We start from the raw sequence: 21,464 nt of genomic DNA, 5'->3' as shown, positions 1-21,464 counted from the left end.
TTTGGGCAGGTGTTCGTTTCATGTGTGACGGACTCTCTGGAGTCTCGCATATGCATAGCAGGGCTGCAAAAGCTGCAATTACGCTATAGTGTCTGCAGCATATATAGGTATTGGTATGAGTAGTTCAGTAGTGAGCTCTGAGCTGTCAGATGGAACTTTGAAAACATTGATTATCTATTTCTATTCCTAAATGTTGATCTTACGTTAACTTGAAGATTAGCAGGTGTACAAGATTTTATTTAATGATCGGAATGAGATATATTGTTTTTAGAAATAGTTAAAATACGTTTTACTTGTTAAAATTGTGATTCTTTAACCTTCTCTTTGGGTGTAATAAACAAGTAGTCTTTGCAAACTTAGAGGCTGTGAATTTTCAATGAATTTGTGCTTCCCTAATTATTGTAAAATAGCAGGTAAATATTTGTAGTTTTTTAGGTATGTCTATCCATAGATGATCAAATAAGTACATTTGATAGGAAAGATTCATAAAATCAATATAAAAATGAAACATTATTTTGTGATCTAATATTAGCAATCCTATTATTCAAGCATATTTGTGCTTTGATGTAAATGATCATAACAACATTCTATTCTTACTTATCATTAAGCAATTCAACATTAAACATATCTTATCAAAGTATGGATATCTTTTTTTATGAAATCTCATATGTGTATTTCATCCTACTGACAAATGATTCATTCATACATGATTTTCCTTTCACTATTGCACTACAGCTTTATTTCATATCAGCATATATTTAATGCGTATTATTTACTGCACAAGTATTGAAATATAATAAAAATTAATGTTTTATTGAAAATTGATATAATTTTATAAAACTTCTTTTTTTATCAACCCAGGATCAAAATGCCAAGTTCGAATCTTTATGCCATTAACAATGAAGGCAGAGTATTTGCACTCTCAACTACTGGCACAATGTGGAGAGAGTTTATGTACTTGGGTCTTGAATTCAAACAATTATCTGCAGTGCCTCACTTTATGTGGGCAATAGGTGGCGATCGACAAGTGTATGTTCATGTGCACGGCCTAGACATCCCTATAAGAATTAAGGAAGAAACTTTTGAAAATGAAGTAAATTATTATTATAAGAAAATCATTCTACTGAAATTCACATTTAATTCTATTGTATTAAAGACTTTATGGTTTTTTAGCGGTGGCTACCTTTAGAAGGATTCAGTGGTAGACTCTTACCAACGGATAGATATCATTTTTCAAATCAAGATGGTTCAGTTGATCGTAGTCGTGACAAAGTTAAATTGCCATCTATGGCATGGCAATGGGAAGGAGATTGGCATATTGAAACAACTTTAGATGGTCAACCACTAGATCATGATGTAAGGAATGATTTTTTCACAATTAAAAGTAATAAAAAATTGTAACAAAATCTAATTCTGAACAGGGATGGACCTATGCAGTAGACTTTCCAGCTACATACACTACCACAAAACAGTGGAAGTCTTGTGTTAGGAGAAGAAAATGGGTTCGGTATCGGCGATACAGTGCTATGAACTCTTGGTGTGCAATTGCTCCTCTACATAAAGATGCAACAAAAGTTAGAATTGATAATTGGCATTACATAAACGTTCAAGTATAATGATGAATGTGCAGCACTAATTTGAGAAATTTTTCTAGGAGCCATTTATAGATGTTTCTATAGGAGGAAACCAAATGTCTGGGGGAAATCCTGGAGGGTTAATAGTTTGGGCAGTAACTGCATATGGAAGAGTATGTCAAATAACAAGATTCATCTTGCATATCTAGAAAATAGCTTTTGTTGATTAAAATTTATTTTGCAGGTCATGTTCAGAGTTGGTGTCAGTACAACTTCTCCAGAAGGGCTAAGGTGGAGCGCAATAAAACTACCAACTGGAGATGAGGCATCTCAAGTTAGTGTTGGAGTAACAGGGCTTGTGTGGCTAACGCTATTAAATGGAAAAGCATTGGTGAGGACAGGAGTAACAAGAGAAAATCCAATGGGTAATTTATATGCAACAACAGTAAGAACTGCAGGATAATTTACAAATATTCATAATTTGTAGGAGATGAATGGGTTGAAGTAGAACCACCACAATCAGAATTAAGACTATCTCAAGTCAGTGTTGGAATGGATGCAGTTTGGGCTGTAACTCATGAAGGAACAGTTTGGTTTAGAAAAGGCATCAAAGGTGAGATGGGTGGAATTTGTGAACAATTGGCTGTTGGAACTGGTTGGGTAGAAATGTCTACAAAAATGATCACAGTTTCTGTTGCTTCAAATGATCAGGTAAATTATATCAATTAAACAAGTTATGGTTGTTTTAGTATGAATTTTAATTACCTAATAAAACATATTGTTGTAAATAGGTTTGGGCTATTGGACATGAAGACAGATGTTTATACTATCGTAGCGGTATTACACGATCCGAGTTAACAGGAAAAAAATGGAGACCAATAAATGCACCTTTTCAACTAAGTAGAGCAAGCAGTAATGCTAGTTTATCATCCAGTAACAGGCACAGTATATGTGGCACTCCTCAACAGCAAAGACATCAAGCATACGGTTCTTTGGTAAACATTTTAGGAAAATAATAAAATATTTTTAATAAATTTCTAATTCTAAATACTTGGATAGCAAAATCAACGACCTGTAAGTACCAGTGAAGCTTTAATTCGAGAATGGGAAGACCAATCAAGATCTGCACCGACGCCGACATCTTTAAAACTTTTTCAAAAACACAATGAATCACTTGAAAATAATATGCAGAAGACTTCCAAAACAGGATTGCATCAAAGTGAAAGTACAAGGTTTGTACAAAGAATTCAAAATTTTTACTTACATCGTTAACTTGAACACTATAATATAATATAGAGAATACTTGAAAATTTTAGTTCTGGAGGTTCTACAGAAATAAATGAATTTAATGAAAATAATGTAGCCAACATAACCATATCTAATGAAACTTTAAATAAAAGTGGTGAATCAATAGTTGTATCTGGAAAAGGAATGAGTAGTACAGTGAAGGTAAATGTAATTTCTTTTTTAATTAAATTAACAGATAGAAATAACAATAAAAGAATTTGATTCATCACAGGTTAATCCTGGATCATGGAGTCCTGTTCATTCTGTTGGATCAGTAGTTGGTGCTGAGGCCCATCCAGAAACTGATGGAAGCGTATTTGATCCTGATTTAACTGGTGATTCTGGCGTGTTTGGAGAAGACGAAAGTGCTGCTGCTATATATTGGGCTGAATGTGAAATGCTTTGGTGCAAAGTAGAGGCAGGAGCTTGTTTGGTTGACCTAAATAATCCACCAAAATGGATAACAGACGGAAATGGATCGAGTCAGGGTGAAATAGCTGAACCTTGGAGGATTCGCATTTTAGAAGAATTAAAAAATAGAATTAAAGGACTTGATTTTGATCTCTCGTTGTGCGAAAAAGCTATTGAAAAGTTAGTATATAACGTTGATAGAGCGCTTTTACAAATCATATTTCAATATTTAAAATTTCGTTCTAGATCGTCGTGGGTCAAGAATGGCGAAGCCAAGTGCAAGTTAAAAGGTTCTTCTACATATGAAGACTGTGTTGTTGAGTTAGAATGGATAAGCAGTGATAGTGGATCACTGGATTCTGGTACTTTGACCATATTGAATCCGGATGGTGCAACGACTTTAGTAAGAACTTGGATTACGCGAAATTTAACGCAATTTAAATTCATCATATTCCACAAAAAATCAAAATGCAAATCGTTGATTCTCAGGTCCAGTTTCCTATATCGGAAATAGTTTGTGTTGTTTGCTGTAGTGAACCAGGTAGTCCTCGTTTAGCCATTTACACGCCACGTTTGACAAACTGTAAAATATTAAGACTACAATTTGGTAGTGATACAGAATTAGAAGACTGGATTGCTCATCTTACATCTGGTACTTTTTTATTTTGTACATTTATGACAGATTATAGAGATACTAATTATTGATAAAAAATTGATGTGATATTAATTTTTTTCTCAAGTATCTTGCCAAATAAATAATGCTTATGGACAACCTAGCCCAAAAGCTGTTTGGGCTACCACTGCCCTAGGAGATGTATTTGTATATGATCCTGTTCTAACGGAGGTAATATTTTTTCCTCTCGTGTGAAACGCAACCTAAATGTTTCGAAATTTCAAAAAACATCTTGTTATCTTCAGGAAAATCAGTATACAGATGGACTGTACACTCAAGAATTAGATACAGCTGGAAAAAGTTTGCCATTTGAAAGTATACTCCAAAACGGCTTCGGTCCTGGTAGCTCTTTGCGAGTTTCAGTATGTATTCACGACGACGCGGACAGGTGAATAAAAATCACTTTACTAAAGCTTTTTTTATAAAATCTTTTTAACTTGCAAAATTTACTTGTTATTTCAGGATATCGCTCAACCTCGTTTGTCATTCTGTCACTATTAACAAGTACAAGCAAAGTGTAGATACGAATGATGTAGCTTTCCATTTCAACCCACGATTAAATGAAAGCATAATTGTTAGAAATACTTATCAAAATAATCAATGGGGCGATGAAGAAAGAGAGGGTGATAGTCCACTTCGATCTGGCTCAAATTTTACGTTGATAATAAATTGCGAGGATCGAGGGTATAGAGTTTTCATAAATAACAATGAGTTTACTTTTTACAATCACAGGTTACCTCCACAAAATATTACTCATTTACGTATTAAAGGAAAATTGACATTATGCAGTCTACTTTACAAATCAAAAACTGTAAGTCCTCTTTTATTCGTGCTGACTTGAACCTGACCTAGTTATTCATAAATAAAATACTCATTTCGCATGATGTAGGTGATTATTGAACCAATAGCAATGTTTTGGCGACAAATAGGAGGTCACTTAAAGAAAGTGGAAACGTGTAATTCAGGTGTGACATGGGGTATTGGTTACGATAATACTGCCTGGGTTTATACTGGAGGATGGGGTGGTACTTTCTTGAAAGGCATGTTCTTCTTTTTACTGCTAAATACGTATGTATAACTGGAAACGTTAACATTCTATATTGTTTTTCAGGATTAGATTTTAGTAACAACGGCGTAAATACAATGGTTGATACTCACAATTATTTTGTTTATGAAAATCAGCGCTGGAATCCAGTGACTGGTTATACATCCCACGGCCTACCTACAGATAGATATATGTGGAGCGACGCATCTGGTCGCCACAAACGCACACGAGAAAATACAAAATTATTATCTTGCCATTGGCAATGGGTAATTGCTTATTAAGTTATAATATCATTAATATTTTTACCTTTCAAAACAATTGTAATACAAATCGTGAAAAAACATATGTATTTCCTTAGGTTTCCGAGTGGATATTGGATTTCCATACACCTGGTGGCGTGGATCGCGATGGCTGGCAATACGCAACAGATTTTCCTTCACAATATCATGGGAAGAAACACTTCACGGATTACGTGAGGCGACGCCGGTGGTTCAGAAGATGCCAACTTACGACTAGTGGTCCTTGGAAGGAATTAGGAAATACAAAATTGGTTGATGTTTCTTTACATGTATGTGAAATCGAACGTATAACAAAAACTTGATTTTATTATTCAATTTATCTTGAATGACAATAATTTACAATCTATTAATAAAATACGTTTATAGACCTCTGATGATCCACATTCAGATTCTCCTGTTCATGTTTGGGCAGTGGCTGCAAATGGTGAAGCATTATTCAGAAGAGGTGTTTCAGAATGTTGTTCCACGGTAATTGTAGCTTGCTTCCAAGCTGTAGAATAGGTATATGTGATTCTCATAAAAATTAACTTTTTGATAGGGTGTTTCATGGGAACATATTCCCAGTGATCAGGCGTTAGTAAGCATTTCAATTGGCCCAAAAGGACAGGTTTGGGCTGTTGGAAAAAACGGATCATCATATTGGAGATTTGGAATTTCTGATATCAAGCCTGCAGGTATGAACTTGTTTAAAAAGAAAATTCGTTTGCCTTCTTGTTTGGCTTGATCAATTAGCTTATTTTTTATTCTTCAGGAGAGTCCTGGCAAAATGTAGAACCTCCATCTGGATCTCATTTAAAACAAATCGCCGTTGGCTCTAATGTTGTATGGGCTCTAGATACTTCAGGAAAAATATCAGTCCGTCGTGAAATTCAACCGAACGTATTTCCAGAAGGAACACATTGGCAATCATTACCTTCTATGACGAACGATCCTATTCATATCGGTAAGATTTTTTTTTTTTTATTGAAATAAAACCTTCATTAATCTGCGGTACCTTTATTTTTATGTTAAAACTACATTAAATTTATTTAAAACAGGTGTTAATACAGAACTATCGGTACCTTCGTCTATACGTAATTTTCCTTCAGAGCTGTTACGTTGTTCGTAGGCCTACCTTTACTAATTTTTAAAACTTTTTATCCTTCTTGTTTTACTAATCAATTAATCATTACATGACCGTATTATATTCTCAATAGTTAAACGTTAAATATTATTTTGTAGATGTATCTGTCTTGAATGCAAAACAAGGATTTCGGCACGTGTCGGTCGGGCATGTACCCGGCCAAGTTTGGGCGATATCGGGAGCTGGAATTGTATGTAAGAGGATTGGTATTACTGAAGAAAATCCAGCTGGTTCTGGTTGGGCTACTGGCATAGGGGTAAGTCATCGACTGTTGATAATACATTTGTTAACCTATACCTCATTTGGTAATCGAAATTCAAGTTCTTCTGTATAAAAGTAACTAGTGTCAAGGAGAAATTAAAACCTAATGATTTCTGTTTATTAGGCCAACTGGCAGCATATAAGCGTTGGAGGTCTTGCTAACAAAACTAATTAGATGTCGTGTCGTTTGCGGACGACAGCTTGGCTTTCATTAAAAATTGCTACAACGTCCCTTCATAATATACAAGAATTGCAAGATTCCAAGTCATTGTCATTTAGTTAATGCTTGTTTTTAATAATTGGTCCAAAGAAATACAAAGATTTATATTGACTGTAAATAATAACACTTCTGGGTAACAGTTCAAGAGAATATGTCATACCTAAATAAGCCATCTTTATGATCTAGTCTAGTCGAAACATTAGTTTAAAATAATTTGTTTTTACTGAATTTTATCTATATTAAAAGACAGCCGCCTGTCTTATTGAATGTGAGATGTGCAGAGATTAGATGAGGCTCTGCCTTTTCATGAAAAACATGTGATTGTATTGTAATATATTTAGAATTATTTTTTCTAAAGAATAACCTAATAGTCAAAGACTTTATACTCTTTTTATAAATCAAATTATCGATTCAAACAAGTTTTACTAAATACTTTTGTTTACTATTTAGATATTAGAACACGAATCTTGGAAGAATATAGATCATGTATTTATGTAATGCACTAGGCTGAATCGTGTTTAGATTTACTCGAAGGTATTTTCTAATTTCCAAGATATAATTTATAGATTATATTTTTTTTCTATTTATACACGATATTCTTTCATAATCATAGTGAAAGTTAAATTTCATGTATATTACTTCTTTATATTACAGAAGTACATTAAAGAATTATTTTATTTCTATTACTAAAACAATCAATAGGAAAAAAGTAGCAATGCATTTATTATTATTCGAGTCTGATTTTTCGTATTATATTTACATTATTCTTTTTCAATGAAGCATCGAATAACAAGTAGTCAGTGATGATATTTATGTAAGATTTTGAATTCATGAAATTATTGAAATAAATTACCAATATTATATGCATGGTTTATTTAAACACTCAACAATGTCTTATTTATTTTGCTGGCATAATAACAAGTTATAGTACACAAATAATAAAAACACTTTTAAGTACGTTTTTAATGAAGATGAATGATATAGCGTTTACTGTACTAAAATTTATGAACTGATTAAACGTGCGCGTATGTTTCGCAGTATGTGTTTAAAATCTATTAAATCGTTGATAAAAAACATTGTATTTACATGGCAGGCTTTTTTGTTTGCGCGATGTGTTAGAGTATAAAATAATAATGATCAGGCACAGCCCATAATCGAGAGTCTTGCTACAATATTCCTTATAGGTAAAAACAAATAGAACAACGGTTTGTCACTTGCACGTCCAAGTAAACATTATACTAGTTTAAACATTCTCTATAAATAATGTGACAGTTTGACTTGGAACTGGTGCTGATAATTGGTGATGATTCTAGCAGACAGGATCATATTGTTAGTCTCGTAAAAAGATTCATAAACAAAGTGCAATCATGCATAACTTGAAAAAAATGTAAAAAATCACATCGTATTTCTTACATTTTTATGTCATTATACATTTTTCTAGAGTATGGATATTTCTTACGAAACGTACATGTCTTGATGAGTTGAGTTTAAAACATATTTCAACAATCATCATAGCTATACGGTCTCATATATTCGCAAGTCCGAGTTCCAGAAATTTTTGCCTCGTCGAAACGAGCGTTATCTCTTCTTAAACATAATTATCTCTATGTATATAAAATAACAAAACAAAAATACATTATATATACTGTATAAAATTACCGATTGTTATATATTATATTTTTCTCTTCGAAAGCTGTTCCATGCGTTTTTTTTTTTAACCGAGAAATCAAATCGGCGAGTTTTCTCGCGCGCATGGTTGTGGCAACAACGAGCGCTTTATTATTTGTAATAATACTGCTCTTCAGTAAAATGGAATTGCTGCGTCGGGTCGTATTTGCGAATGAGTAGAACTAGCATTTGGTGACGACTTGAACCTGATCGGCATACTTTCGCGCTAGCGTTTCTGCCTCTAATCGTTCTCGCTCTCCCTGTACACTGTGTCGTACTCCGTAAAAGAAGTAAATACAGAAACCTATGGAAAAAATTACGATTGATTGTTGAATAATTGTAGAATAGTAATGTACTTGAATTGAAATTGTAAACATCTAGTTGGTATCGTGCAACTTGAAGAAAGGCAAAAATTAAAAAAACAATGCAAGCTCGTACCTATTACCATCCAGGCAGCGAATCGTATCCAGGTATTCATATCAAGTTGCAGCATCAGGTAGAGGTTGATCATGATGCTAAGACATGGTATGAATGGCACCAGCGGTACCTATATACGGAAAATTCACGAAAGGTTGAGTAACGCTAGTATTAATATATACCGCCAGCTGATCTCGTGCTCAATAACGCACGTACACGTATAATATATATACGTACCTTAAAAGACAATTCGATCTGCTGAACGGGCTGTCTACCTATCGCGGTGGCAGTGAGAAGAGCGAGCAAAGCCAATATCGCAAATATGACGGATGGCAGCTTGCCCTCGAGTACATTGCAGTTATTGACCAAGATGCCAATAATAAAGACGATGATGCCTGAAACAAAAACGATAGGATACAGTCGAATCGAGTTTCGGCACTAGCCGAAGAATAACGATAATACGAGTCGTTGGCGCACCGAATAACAAGACAGCGTATTTGGCCGTTAAAGTTGAAAAGTGAGTAGGCTCCTTCTGGTTGTAGAGATTGAAAATTTGTTTGAAGTAGTTGGCGGGCGTCGAGTACATTGGACCTGTGGTCTTGGGATTGGACAACTGCGTAGAGAGCTCTTCCTTCTGATACCTGGGATGCATTTGAAAGCAAACGTCATTTATATACATAGTAATAATACGTAGTAAAAAATGTCTATACGCATGCGTTCACGGAAATTACCTCAATATCAAAACTGATACGGCTACTATGGTGTAGGCAAGAAGTGTCCCAATGGACATCATATTGATGAGTTGTTGCAGATCAAAGAGCAGAGTCATGATTCCTGAATGGAGGCAATTGAATTCGTTAAGAAGTAGCAGCAACGATTACGTATCTTCGTAGGCAAAAATGTATATTCATCGGCGCCACTCGACTCGTGCGATCAAGATCAAAGGATGTAATTTTACGCACAAGGCACATACGCTTTATCGAGAATCGAGCTGCATCGAGGTTTGCGCGTGAAGAGAAGCTTGGGTGTAAAAATAAATGAAAATTATAGCTCCAACTGACCAGTGAGTAGTCCGGATAGCGCGGTGCCCAACAGCGGGGTCATGGTCTTGGGATGAACGGTGGCCAGGAACTTGAAGATGACTCCGTCACTGGCCATGGCGTAGAGGACACGCGGCAGTGGGAACATGGCCCCCAGCAGACTGGTGCAGAGCGCGAAAACTGCGCCTATGTTAACGATCCACTTGACGGTTGGCCAGCCGATCTGGTCGTAGACGTATGGGAATGGAGCTTGCGCGTCCTATCGTATCGGGGTACAGTACAGTATGATATGAATGGAATGGATGGAAAGCCAATTCCACGTCAATTGAAAGCTGTCAGTTGCGTGGAAGGAATATAAGCTAACCTGATCGTAGTACGGCCACATCATGGTGAGCACGGTGGAGATGCTGAAGTACGCCAGGAAGATGATGGCGAGCGAGAGGACGATGGCAAGGGGGATGTTCCGTTGAGGATTCTTGGCCTCCTCGCCGGTCGTGGCGACGGCGTCGAAACCGACGAAGCCGTAGAAGCAGATGGCCGCGCCTTCCATCACACCCTTGATGCCGAAGGGCATGAAGCCTCCAGTCCCCGGATTCGTCACGTTCATCGGAATGTCCAGCACGTCTATCGACCAGTTGCTCGGATCCGCTGCAATGTTTTCCCCGTTTTTCACACCGATCCTTCTGTTATCGTAGTAGGCCGTCGTAATATCTCGATTGTCGCGATTGGAAAACAAAAAACTCCAGCAGTTTCGAGGCAACGAAAAGGAGACGTTAAATTGCGAAACGCGTCAAGGTTATTGCCCTCTCGGGGAAACGGGAAACGGCTAACGGTGCGAGTTTCCTGATTTGCAAGAGAAAATCATTTTCGCGTTCAGTCATACCTTTGATGATTCCAGAAACCACAATGATGCTAATGGTTATCAAGTTAATCGTCGTGAAGACGTTATTCAGCATGGACGACTCTTTGACGCCGATGCTGAGGAAGAGCGTCAGGAGTATGACCATCCCGAGCGCGAAGAAGTCCGGATACTGCGAGAGGAAGGAGACTTTTATTGGCATCGCCTCGTGCAGGGCTCGTTCTATCGTGTAGTTTGTGAGCACGTCGATGTAGCTGCTCACGCCTCTGGCCATACTCGCAGTACCTGTTGGGCAGACCAGGCAGTCAGTGTTGGATTATTCATTTATTCATTTATTCATTTATTCATTCTTTTATTCTTCTATTCGAGGAGCTTACCTATGACGTATTCCAATATGAGATTCCAACCGATAACGAAGGCGATGAATTCTCCTACTGTCACGTAGCTGTAGACGTAGGCTGAGCCGGCTTTCGGTACTCGGGAGGAAAATTCAGCGTAGCACATGCCTGTCAAGATCAGAGTTTGGTGACGATGAAAAGGCACTCTATTCATCGCATCTATTTTTATCATGGTTAAGAGCAAGCCGATGACGCTATGCCGTAAGCTTTTTAATTCGAAAAACTCCTACTCCACGCGACAGGCGTGCACAAAACCAGCGCAATATATGCATGTATACCAAGCGCAACCAATTGGCAAAACATCTCTGTGTATAATAAGAGAAGAGACGAACCTGCGAAGGCAGAAGCGATAGCGGCGATGAGGAAGGAGATGCAGACGGCCGGTCCAGCGGTATCCTTGGCGACGCTGCCCGCGAGTACGTAGACGCCCAAACCCAAGGTCGAACCGACCCCCAGAGCCGTCAGGTCGATTATCCCCAGTACCCGGGCCAGCTCGCTCTTGGCCGTCAGCTCGTCGTCCTGACGGCGCCTCGATAACGCCCTCCATAGTCTGGCGCACGTCATTATCCGAGTTTTCTGAAATTCGCGGGAGATTTTTCGTGAATTCAATTTTCCAATAATACTAATCGTGGTCGCTCCTTGCAAATCTTGCTCATTACGCTTGTTACGAGGAGGCCGGGACAAACGAGCAAGTATATATATATATATATATATATATATATATAAGCACCGTTTGCGCGGGCTCTCGGATTAAGTTGTTTGCTAGTTATTCATACGGGCACACATGAAAAGAGAATTTCAATTCTCATGATTATATATAATACAATCATAATTTTTATTTGCGGTTCGCTTACCTCGATGATTGTTGCCCCCTACCTACGTCTTCTCCAAATTTTATAACTTATATGCGATACGTTCTATATTATCAGATACTTTTCAACAGCAGTGTTGTTAATTGTCGTCTCACTTCTCCTCGAGGTCACTGTTTACGTAGAGCAGAGTAGAGTAGCAGTACGTTACTTTCGAATTTCTAGGATTATTGTCAGCGATTTGTCGTGGATAATTATGTATGCACGATCTGAGCGCAGTTTGTTGTCTTATACAAAAACGTTACGATGATTTTATAAATATTGCTATTCTACGTAACTTTCCACTTGACCATTTTCTTACTGAGAAGCAAATCAATGTTTTCACTCGGCATGAGAGTTTACAATGACAATAGCAGCAGCAACAACAACAACACAAGTATTTGTTTGTTCCATATCAATATATCTACGGGGCAAATTAACAAATTAAACTTCTACGGTTAGGTGTTTTAATGGATAAAATTTTACTTGGTTCGTGAATAAAATTAAAAACGATGTCGTTTTCTCGCACGTTAAACTTTCAACTTGATTCTATGATGCGGGTAGTTCATGATTACGCGCTGGAATCGACGCGACAACTGGCGTAACATCAATCTTGCGCCTCTACAGGAAGGAGTGTGTTTATATTTACGCTCCTTCCCCCCATTCGGCTGTTTGCATCGCGTACAACTTTGCGGCACGTGTGTATGCGAAATCGTTATTATATACATCGGATTAGAAAAATACAGACTTTTTTTTACTAGTTAACAGTAAAAATATTATTTTCCATATTATGGATCCACAATTGACAGAATGTTTACTTAAACAATTCCTAAATGCTGGCGCGTTTGGAATCTTCGCTATTATCTTATACATGGGAATATGCACATCTATATTGCACAATCGACGTGTTGACCTCTCGCGCGTATAACAAACGCACATATACATATATCCCTCTCACGCGATCAGCAGCTCTATAGACTACAATTATGTTAATCGAATAATGTGCGTATATAATAGAAGAAAAAACACCACACCTTACATCCCGCGCATATTTGCAATACGCTTTTCACGCGTACATCCCATATATAGTTTTTTCAATTCATTGAGCTCCAATAACTATGCGGCATATCGTATGGTCCGCAACTTAACTCTGCAGCTGTATAATAACGCCCTCGATAAAATCCAAGTGAATTATAAGAATGCAATTTTCCCCCCCAGCTGCAGATTCATGGAAATCAGCAAGTGTGTGCGTTATATTGTCGAGGAAATCAGGACAATAAAAGTATAGCCGAGATCTACTGCCACACTACGACGGTGTTGTGCGTCGAATAAAGACAGAGCGAGCAACGATTATGGGTAATTAACTCGAGTGCGCGGATACGCGCCGAGTTACGTGTTTATATATATATATATATATATATATATATATATATATACGATGCCTATGTGCGGTTTTTTTATATCGACTTGAGATTACACACACGTGAGCTGAGTCGAGCTCGCGCTGTATATATATATATATATAAAGTAATATTAATAATGACGATGAGTAAACTGAATTGAAAAGTACAAAGGAAAATTATTGTAATTGGACGATTTTTCTCTCTATTCTGTAGTGATCAACGTATACTTTGTCGAAGGTTTATTCGAGTAGGTTATATATTCAACCGAGTATAGTTTCGAATTGCAACGTCCAGTTTTTTTTTATGTAAATCTTGTTGTGAAGTCCGCGCAGTCTAGCATCGATGCGTTAACAATATTGCGCTGGTCGTGTTAAATCTTAAATTAAATCTGCAAATCACTCGATTTCTCGCAATAGATATACTACACGGCTTGAGCGGCGGAAGTACGCAGCGCCGATTTTATCTGGATCGATTCTATATAGCTGGCGCGAATTTGACGGCGATTCTTATCTAAATTGAGCTAAATCCTCTTTTTTACGCCTGTGATCGCGGAGTAGGAGGAGGATGCGTGCTTTGCCACTGCCTTTTTCCGAAATTTCATTCCCGACAAGTATATACACATATTATATCGGAATGTGGAATATCACGTATACCTAAGCTCTCGACACAGTCCTTCAACATAATCCGACCGTGACAGCTATTTGGGCCTCGAGGCCCAAGAAAACGAAAACAATGAAAAAAGTGACCGAGTGCTGTCCTCGAAAATGTTGGCTATCCGCGTTCGAGATATCGCCGAGCAGCTCGTTAATATGCATTACTTCACGCTCGCGTCGCGAGGACCGAGCAAATAGACGAATTTCGCGGACGTTCTTTTTCTTTTCTCGCAGTCGAACTTGCTCGACATCTCGATGGTGTGTTTAGCTATAGATACATACTTCTTTATATGTATATTACGTTAGCCTGACACAAATACGTATAGGCAAAGTACGACGCTTGTCTTCAGACACTCATCTTATAAGTTGATGAACACGAGAGTAAACAAAATGAATTCGGTCGCCCATTTCTCAGCCGCGTTCCGCAGTTAATTTCAATTGATTATCGAATTGGACAAATGTTGTAAGAGGTGAAACGTATAAAATTGTGTCAACGGGTAAAGTTACTTCCCACGAATCCAACGATTCCTCGCACGTTTTTCGTCTAAGTATTTGCGATGCAAACATCGCAAAGCAAAAGGCCAATAGTATGGCCTACAGGGAAATAAAAACACTCGACAGCATCGCGACCAGATAATACACGCACGCACCTCGAAAACGCTTCCGGATCGAATCGCACACGAAAAACACACACACACACACACACACGACCCTGGCCAAGTGTACGTGACGGCCGTAATAGGCCTAATTATATCTTTAGGATTCGCGTTTAGGTATCCCTGATGCCGATGAAAGAGGAAACGACTATTTCGAGTGGGTATATACAGCAGGCGCGGGAAAACATGGAAGAGAGAACGCACCGGCCTGTGGAAAAGTCAAGGTCTGCGCCTTGACTGCAGCCTATATACAGTGTATACTTGTAGAACACAGCTCTGCCCTCTCGCACCTCGTCATTGCGGACACGAACTAAATTTTTCCCCCTGTCGCACGCGGAAATTAATGTGTATGCACAGCAATGGTGTCACCGGTCACGTCTCTCGGTGCATCCATACTACATAATGTGCCAAGCTGCGAGTAGACAACAGGCTGCGAGGACACCACGCGGCTAAATTTGTTTGTGCGCTGACATGCGGCGACTTGTTGTCGGTTGAAGCGCTTATATATAAATATTTTTTTTTTTCGTTTAACGAATGGCTGTTTTTTAGAATTCGTTAGAGACACCTGGCAGTCGGCATAGGTTTGTAACTATATACTATATGGTCGTTCGTTTATGCAACGAGTGTATAAGTAAGAATGAAAGTGAATGTATAAATGCAGGATATTTTTTTGTTTTTTTTTTTTATCATTCGACTTTATATGTTTTATAGTGCTGCGATAATGAGTATGCAAGTTCTTTTTTGCGGCGTTTTTTTTTTGCGATAACGCAACCAGTGAATAAACTTTTTCTAATCAGCCGATATATAACTGAAACTAATTGAGAAAACACAAGGGAATGCGTTTGCTGTTTGGGTTCACCTGTTATAAAATTGCTGCGAAATATGGTTGATATTTTTTTGCAGAATATTGTCAAACGCAGAAGTAGCTTATCAACCGATTATCGGGATCGTAATAACTAATCGGCTTGGTTGCACCTTAGCCAAAAATTCAAGGATTGCGCAAGTATATTATACAACAGATAATACTGCGACAATCGACAAAGAAATCGTAAATACAAGTTACGAGCATCATAGACATCCGGAAAACTATATACGCTTAATAACAGTAAGGTCGACTACAATTATTTTTTATTTATTTTTTTGCAAGAATTTTGCAGAAATAATTTCAAGAGCCAGCTGCGTTCGAGAATGTTGTACGACCTTTTTGTAGAACATAAACGAGTTTAAAAAATTATAACTATAATAATACATAATAGCGATTATCATATTATAAGCCATTAATAAGCACGGGACGCGCTTCCGAAAGTAATCGAAGCGTATAGGAAAGTCCTCGTAGGCTATTAACCGCGAGGTCCACGCGCTCGCACAAGGTTGCGACCCAATTATGCCGTGAGACATAATCGCGCCGAAAAAAAAAATCGCGAGTAGCTTATATACCTATACACTGATATGTGAATTTTTATATACGTAATACCTAGTCTATGGATCGATTTCTAATGCCGCCTGTGCTCAGTGTTTATATATATATATATATTTTTTCAATCGAGTAGTAATATTAAGACTATGTTCAATTGTTTAATTGTTTGTGCGTGATAGTTATTAGCATCTATTACGTCGAATTACATGTACCTAGTATAACAAAATCGATCAAGTGTATGTACCTTTCTTTTTTTTAATTATACAGGAGCACTTTAAATACTCAGTACGCATCCTGGTGTATACGTTGTCATAAACGAAACAAACACTAGCTTGCTGCCTATATATAATACCCATATCTATTCTGAATATTTTTGTCCGAAAATCCATGTCATCAGATATTTATAAATATTTATAGCACGCAATTCCTGGTGTGTTAATATTATTATAAACGCGCGAATCTCGTGTAAATTTAAAATTTAAAATAAAATAATTTAAGATATAGTTTTTATCTTTATTTTTGTTTAAAAAAAAAAGAATCTTGCATAACTATGCGATATATGTTACATACAATTTCAAAAACAAAACAGTAATGTAAGCGAACGTATACAAGCAAATTTGTCAAACAGTTTAACATTCGGGAAACGGTTATTTTTACACCTATATGAGCTGGTAATAAACGAGAATTGCAGCAAGCATTTATTGCCGAGCGCTTCTTCGTCTTTCGTTACAAATCCACGCCCGACTTGTGAATGACTAAATGGACACGTATTTACGTATTTGTTAGTATTACCTATATATATAGATCAATGGATTAGCAACCATCAACTGAAATAGAATATATAAGGTGAAGTTTACAAGAATTAATCTTTACTAAAATATTCTCATGATACGTAAGAAAAGTCATCACGAGGATTTGTTGCATCTCTGTAGGTAGATGGATACGGTATATGGTCAGACGCCTCCAAACATATTCCCTTGCCTTGTTTGTCTTCATTACACAAGTTGTCGGAACTGTTATTTGTTATAATTTTTTTTATTTTTCAAGTAAAAAATAGTACACTCTGCACGACGTGAATTATCAACCAAACAAAAACATTCAGTTTGAATACGATGAAAAAAAAACTGAAAACAATTGAGAAAATTCACGAATGCCAAAGATTTTAGAAAAAGTTAAAATAATCATAAAGTTTGCGTTTATTCAGTTAATTGATTTCATGTTAACTTTGCATGAGTAAATCCAGGACACGTTAAAATTGACGTTAACAATGTTATGTTCTGCTTATCTATGCATACCGTAAATTAACAAGAATGTTTAGAAGATTGCGTTATAGCAACGAACTTGCAAACATCGAATATGTAATGTTAAACCATATCGGGTGCCCATGTATAGAGAGTGGCGTATTTGAACTCCGATGGCAATAATGGCTCACATTGATTGACAGTGCCAACGTGTAGTTACTTTGTTGAATGGGTTTTACAAAATATACACGTAAAACTTGAATCACGTAATCACGTCGCATTAAAAAACTTTGTGGTTTTCCGTTAGATATGTAAAGCAGTTTGCACGAAGATAAAACTTTTGTGAATCATTGTGTTTTTTATCAGAAACTTAATTTGAAAATTATCGCATTAAAAATGTTGAAAATCCAGTTTCAACGAAAAATTCAATCTGAGGCCAGCAACCAAATAATTTATAAAGCTTGATTTCGAAAATCTCTTTAAAAAATAGAAGTATAATACGAGGAAAACAACATAGCGATCGCGACATCCTACTTTGAATAAAGTAAAAGTCAAAATTTAAACAGGATTTATTGAGGTTCGGCCTTTTCTCTTTATTGGACAAAGAATTTTTCATGGCTTACGTTGAAAAACCGAAGACTTTCGCAGACAAAAACGGTCGCTTACGGCGCGGTCAGGTTCTTTTTTTTCGTGAAAAAAATATCAGACATACATGAACAATAAAGCTTTGAGTTTGGCATTTCGAAAGAAAAAAAAAACACTCAATTCACATTAAAAATCGTCCATGCCTCTAAATTTTGTTTCGTTTTTAGAGAATTTCTTTGGTTACTGTTGGGTCTGTGTCCAAGTTCGCGGATACTGATTTTACCCACTGCAATTAATGCCAAGTATCAAAGCTTCGATTTTAATCAGGCGCTCTCGATACATCGGCTTTATACGCGGAGAAAAAGCGAGAGGACACGCGCGACCTTAATCGTGAAAAAGAAATCCTGACTCGCGCGCGTATATAGAGTTAATTAAAAATATCGCCTGCAGTATCCTATCAGCTGATATCCGCGATCGAGAGACGTCGAGATTGAGCAAACTCTCTGGACACTCGAGTACTATTGCGAGCTTTTGAATAATTCCGTACTCTCGCGCGTTACTCGGCTTGGCAAAATAAAACAGAATTATCCAAGATGTCGATGGATCGGATTGTGTTCCATAGCAATTACCGATGATTATGCGCAAAGTATTTTCGTAAAACCAAACAGTCGAGTTTCAATCCCGCGCGCGGCGATATCCTGCACTGCGCTGCGCATACAACCCGGAAATGCTGTCGATCTCGCCTCGCGAACAAGGAAAAAAACCTGGACGTTTTCCCCTCTCGATAAGCTTAGCGAGAGAAGTCAGAATCCTCGCTGGCGGCGCGATAAGATCGAACCAAGTATTATCGGCGTTAATAACGCCGCGCACACATTGCAGACGACGGTGTATATGTATACAAATATGGACCATCATCATCGAAACGCGGCGTTCCAAGAGAGCTAAGACAGCCGCACGCGCGTTTATATCGTTTATTGGACAATTTGACCGATCGCAGCTAATTTATTCCCACGGGTCTTTTGCACGAAGGTGGGGCGCTCGTGTCACTTTTTCGAAAGTTAACGCCGATCGAGGGGCTTCGCCTTGGTTTTATTCCACGTTCCGATCATTGACGCGAAGGCATATATATATATTTATATATATATATATATGCGTGTGTGTGTGTGTAGATCAACAGGTGAACGCGCGTCACATCAGAAGATAAAGAGCGAAGAGTCATATCTATATAAGTACATCGGCGTTAGTAAGTAACGCCGCGTTCTCTGCGATAAGAAGGATTAACGCGGTTTATTGGCCAATTTGGCTTAGATGGAGCGTTAACGTTTGCACTTCATTGCTTTCGGGCGTTTGCGAGATTAAGCTCTCGCGAGCCGAGCGGTGTTGTGACGGCTTTTTCCGAAGTGCAGTATAATAAGGGGTGATACAATTTTGCCTGTTCATCAGGCGCATAATGCATCTGCGCCCGCATTAGAAGGGGAAACAATATCTTATATGCAGTTCAGAAAGAACGTGTTTTTCCTGTTACGCGAAAAAGGGGCTCGAGTGGATACAAAGTTTGGGAGGGGGTTTTCGAAATTTTTATGATTTTTCAGATTACTCTTTTTCTCGATATATCCGATGAGCATCCATTTCGGACGAGCTTGTGAAATTTCTTTTATAATACCAACTCGACGTATGAATTTTTATTACCTTTTTTCTCTCCACGCAATCTTTCGAAATGTTTTGTTATTCAAAACTATTCCGATTCGCGGAAACTATCGTGGAAATTATCTAGTCGACTAATTTTCAAACAGTTTTTACTTTTAACCGGTAAGAAGACGAGTTACGTTATTTTTGCTGTAATAGTTGTCCTTCAAATGGTTTTATTTTTTTGCTAATAAACAAAATACTGATGTTTAATGTTTCATAACAAAAGTTAAAAAAAAAAAAGATAACATTACAAACCGTCAGTTTTTTAATTGTGAGATACTGTATAGGTATTCACTAGTTCATTTTCTTAGTAATTTCGAATACTTATCTTACAATTGTTTCCTAAATTGCACAAAATTAGAGTTACGAGCAGTGACCTATTGCGGACTGTACCGTCTGTTAATTTGTTTATAATATTTCAGTTTGCGGATCATGCATTAAGTTATTGCTTTTATTAAACTTTATTACTGTGGATTTTAAGTAAGATAAAGAAATATTATTCAACAGCGCATATGCGATTAAAGAAAAGTGATCAAATTACTTTAAGTGATGCATGGAAAAATAGTTTGTCCCATAAATGAACAACACAGACAGTACGGATATTCCGCGCGAAAAAATTTGTATGCATGGACTTTGTTGAAACGAAGGTCAAAATCATGCGCTGGCCGCCAAACTAAACTTAAATTTATTACTCTGCGCGCTTTTACTGATACCAAGAATATTGTTAAAGTTGTATAAGCTCTTCGTACCTCAAAAACGAAAAAACCAAGAGTTTAATTTATGATTCTACAAAACAATTCTTTGTAATTTGGATAATTTACTTCAACATTTTTTTAAAATTATATTATATGACAATGTTTAAAGCACGTAATTTTACGTACGAAATTAAAAAATCGCATGTATTTTGCGGTTCTGTTGCTTCAAAAGTATTGACCACGTATAAGGCACACAAAAATAAACAGTGAATGGATATTTAAAAAAAAACGCTCGTTTGATAATAAATCTTTTTCCTTAAAACAGGTGCCTCTGTTAATTTATAACAAAATTAAACAAAAAGAGCAACCACCACTGATGCCAAATCTCAAAGCGCAAGCACAAAAAGAAAGAAGTACTCACAAAAAGCTCGTTTCTCCGTTCTCCAGTGATCTCCTCTCTGGTGCGGACGGAGATCGAACGTGGAATGATCCGAGAGTCGCTCGCGCGCGCCTAAGTATATAGCGAAGTTAGCCGGCCGCCTGCCCGTGAACTAATAAAAGAGTCTCGTCGTAACGGCGGTGGCTCTCTAGCACCTGATGTCTATACCAATATACGCTCGTGCCGCCACTGCTGCGCTCACGCAGAGAGAAATCCGCGAGATACACCTCCCCCGCCCTCGACTTCGGCCAAGGATCAAGTTCACGTGCGCCGGACTACTACCTGTTACGCGCTCGGGCAACGATTTGCTAATATCGAGTTGGAGTTCCGATGTAAAGTTTGGCAACATTTTAAAGATTGTATTCGATTGGTAAATTGTGGAATTTCTAGTGTATGGGCGATGACAATATTTAGCTCGTGATTGAATAGATTTTGTTATACTATAGTTTAAAAATCGAGTATTGTGAGACGTGCAAAACAATGTTAAAAGAAGACGCTAGAATGCGTCATTTGGAGAAATGATTTGTATGAAGGTCGATTATTAAAACGAAATGAAAAGTGCG

General features: G+C 37.4%; 2 protein-coding genes across 6 annotated transcripts; one reads left to right on the top strand and one right to left on the bottom strand.

The window, feature by feature from the left end:
- The first annotated feature begins 3 nt into the window (after positions 1–3).
- LOC100114727 (tectonin beta-propeller repeat-containing protein) lies at positions 4–8,078 on the top strand. 4 transcript variants are annotated; one of them, XM_031924826.2, is made up of 25 exons: positions 4–107; positions 862–1,093; positions 1,174–1,356; positions 1,422–1,574; positions 1,655–1,747; positions 1,819–1,999; positions 2,062–2,285; positions 2,366–2,569; positions 2,634–2,806; positions 2,891–3,023; positions 3,094–3,452; positions 3,519–3,675; positions 3,762–3,924; positions 4,013–4,116; positions 4,191–4,333; positions 4,408–4,756; positions 4,835–4,985; positions 5,057–5,256; positions 5,349–5,558; positions 5,656–5,757; positions 5,828–5,963; positions 6,041–6,232; positions 6,327–6,389; positions 6,511–6,668; positions 6,798–8,078. In XM_031924826.2, the coding sequence occupies exons 2-25, from the start codon at positions 869–871 to the stop codon at positions 6,846–6,848; spliced, it is 4,107 nt and encodes a 1,368-aa protein (XP_031780686.1). In that variant the 5' UTR covers positions 4–107; positions 862–868; the 3' UTR covers positions 6,849–8,078. The 4 variants fall into 4 exon arrangements, with proteins under 4 accessions (XP_031780686.1, XP_031780688.1, XP_031780685.1 ...); XM_031924825.2 differs by having other exon boundaries at positions 106–413; XM_031924828.2 differs by lacking the exon at positions 6,327–6,389.
- LOC100114688 (high affinity cationic amino acid transporter 1) lies at positions 7,743–21,457 on the bottom strand. 2 transcript variants are annotated; one of them, XM_003424824.5, is made up of 11 exons: positions 20,884–21,457; positions 11,608–11,851; positions 11,255–11,383; positions 10,902–11,162; positions 10,383–10,666; positions 10,040–10,277; positions 9,710–9,812; positions 9,456–9,619; positions 9,216–9,373; positions 9,000–9,108; positions 7,743–8,865 (listed from the first exon to the last, which is right to left on the bottom strand). In XM_003424824.5, the coding sequence occupies exons 2-11, from the start codon at positions 11,837–11,839 to the stop codon at positions 8,744–8,746; spliced, it is 1,800 nt and encodes a 599-aa protein (XP_003424872.1). In that variant the 5' UTR covers positions 11,840–11,851; positions 20,884–21,457; the 3' UTR covers positions 7,743–8,743. The 2 variants fall into 2 exon arrangements, with proteins under 2 accessions (XP_003424872.1, XP_003424871.1); XM_003424823.5 differs by lacking the exon at positions 20,884–21,457 and adding an exon at positions 12,130–12,735.
- Between the last annotated feature and the right edge of the window lie 7 nt (positions 21,458–21,464).

Source organism: Nasonia vitripennis, chromosome 2, assembly GCF_009193385.2.
Source record: "Nasonia vitripennis strain AsymCx chromosome 2, Nvit_psr_1.1, whole genome shotgun sequence".
In the NCBI taxonomy this organism is placed as follows: Eukaryota; Metazoa; Arthropoda; class Insecta; order Hymenoptera; family Pteromalidae; genus Nasonia; species Nasonia vitripennis.
This window is presented reverse-complemented; position numbering and strand designations above follow the sequence as displayed.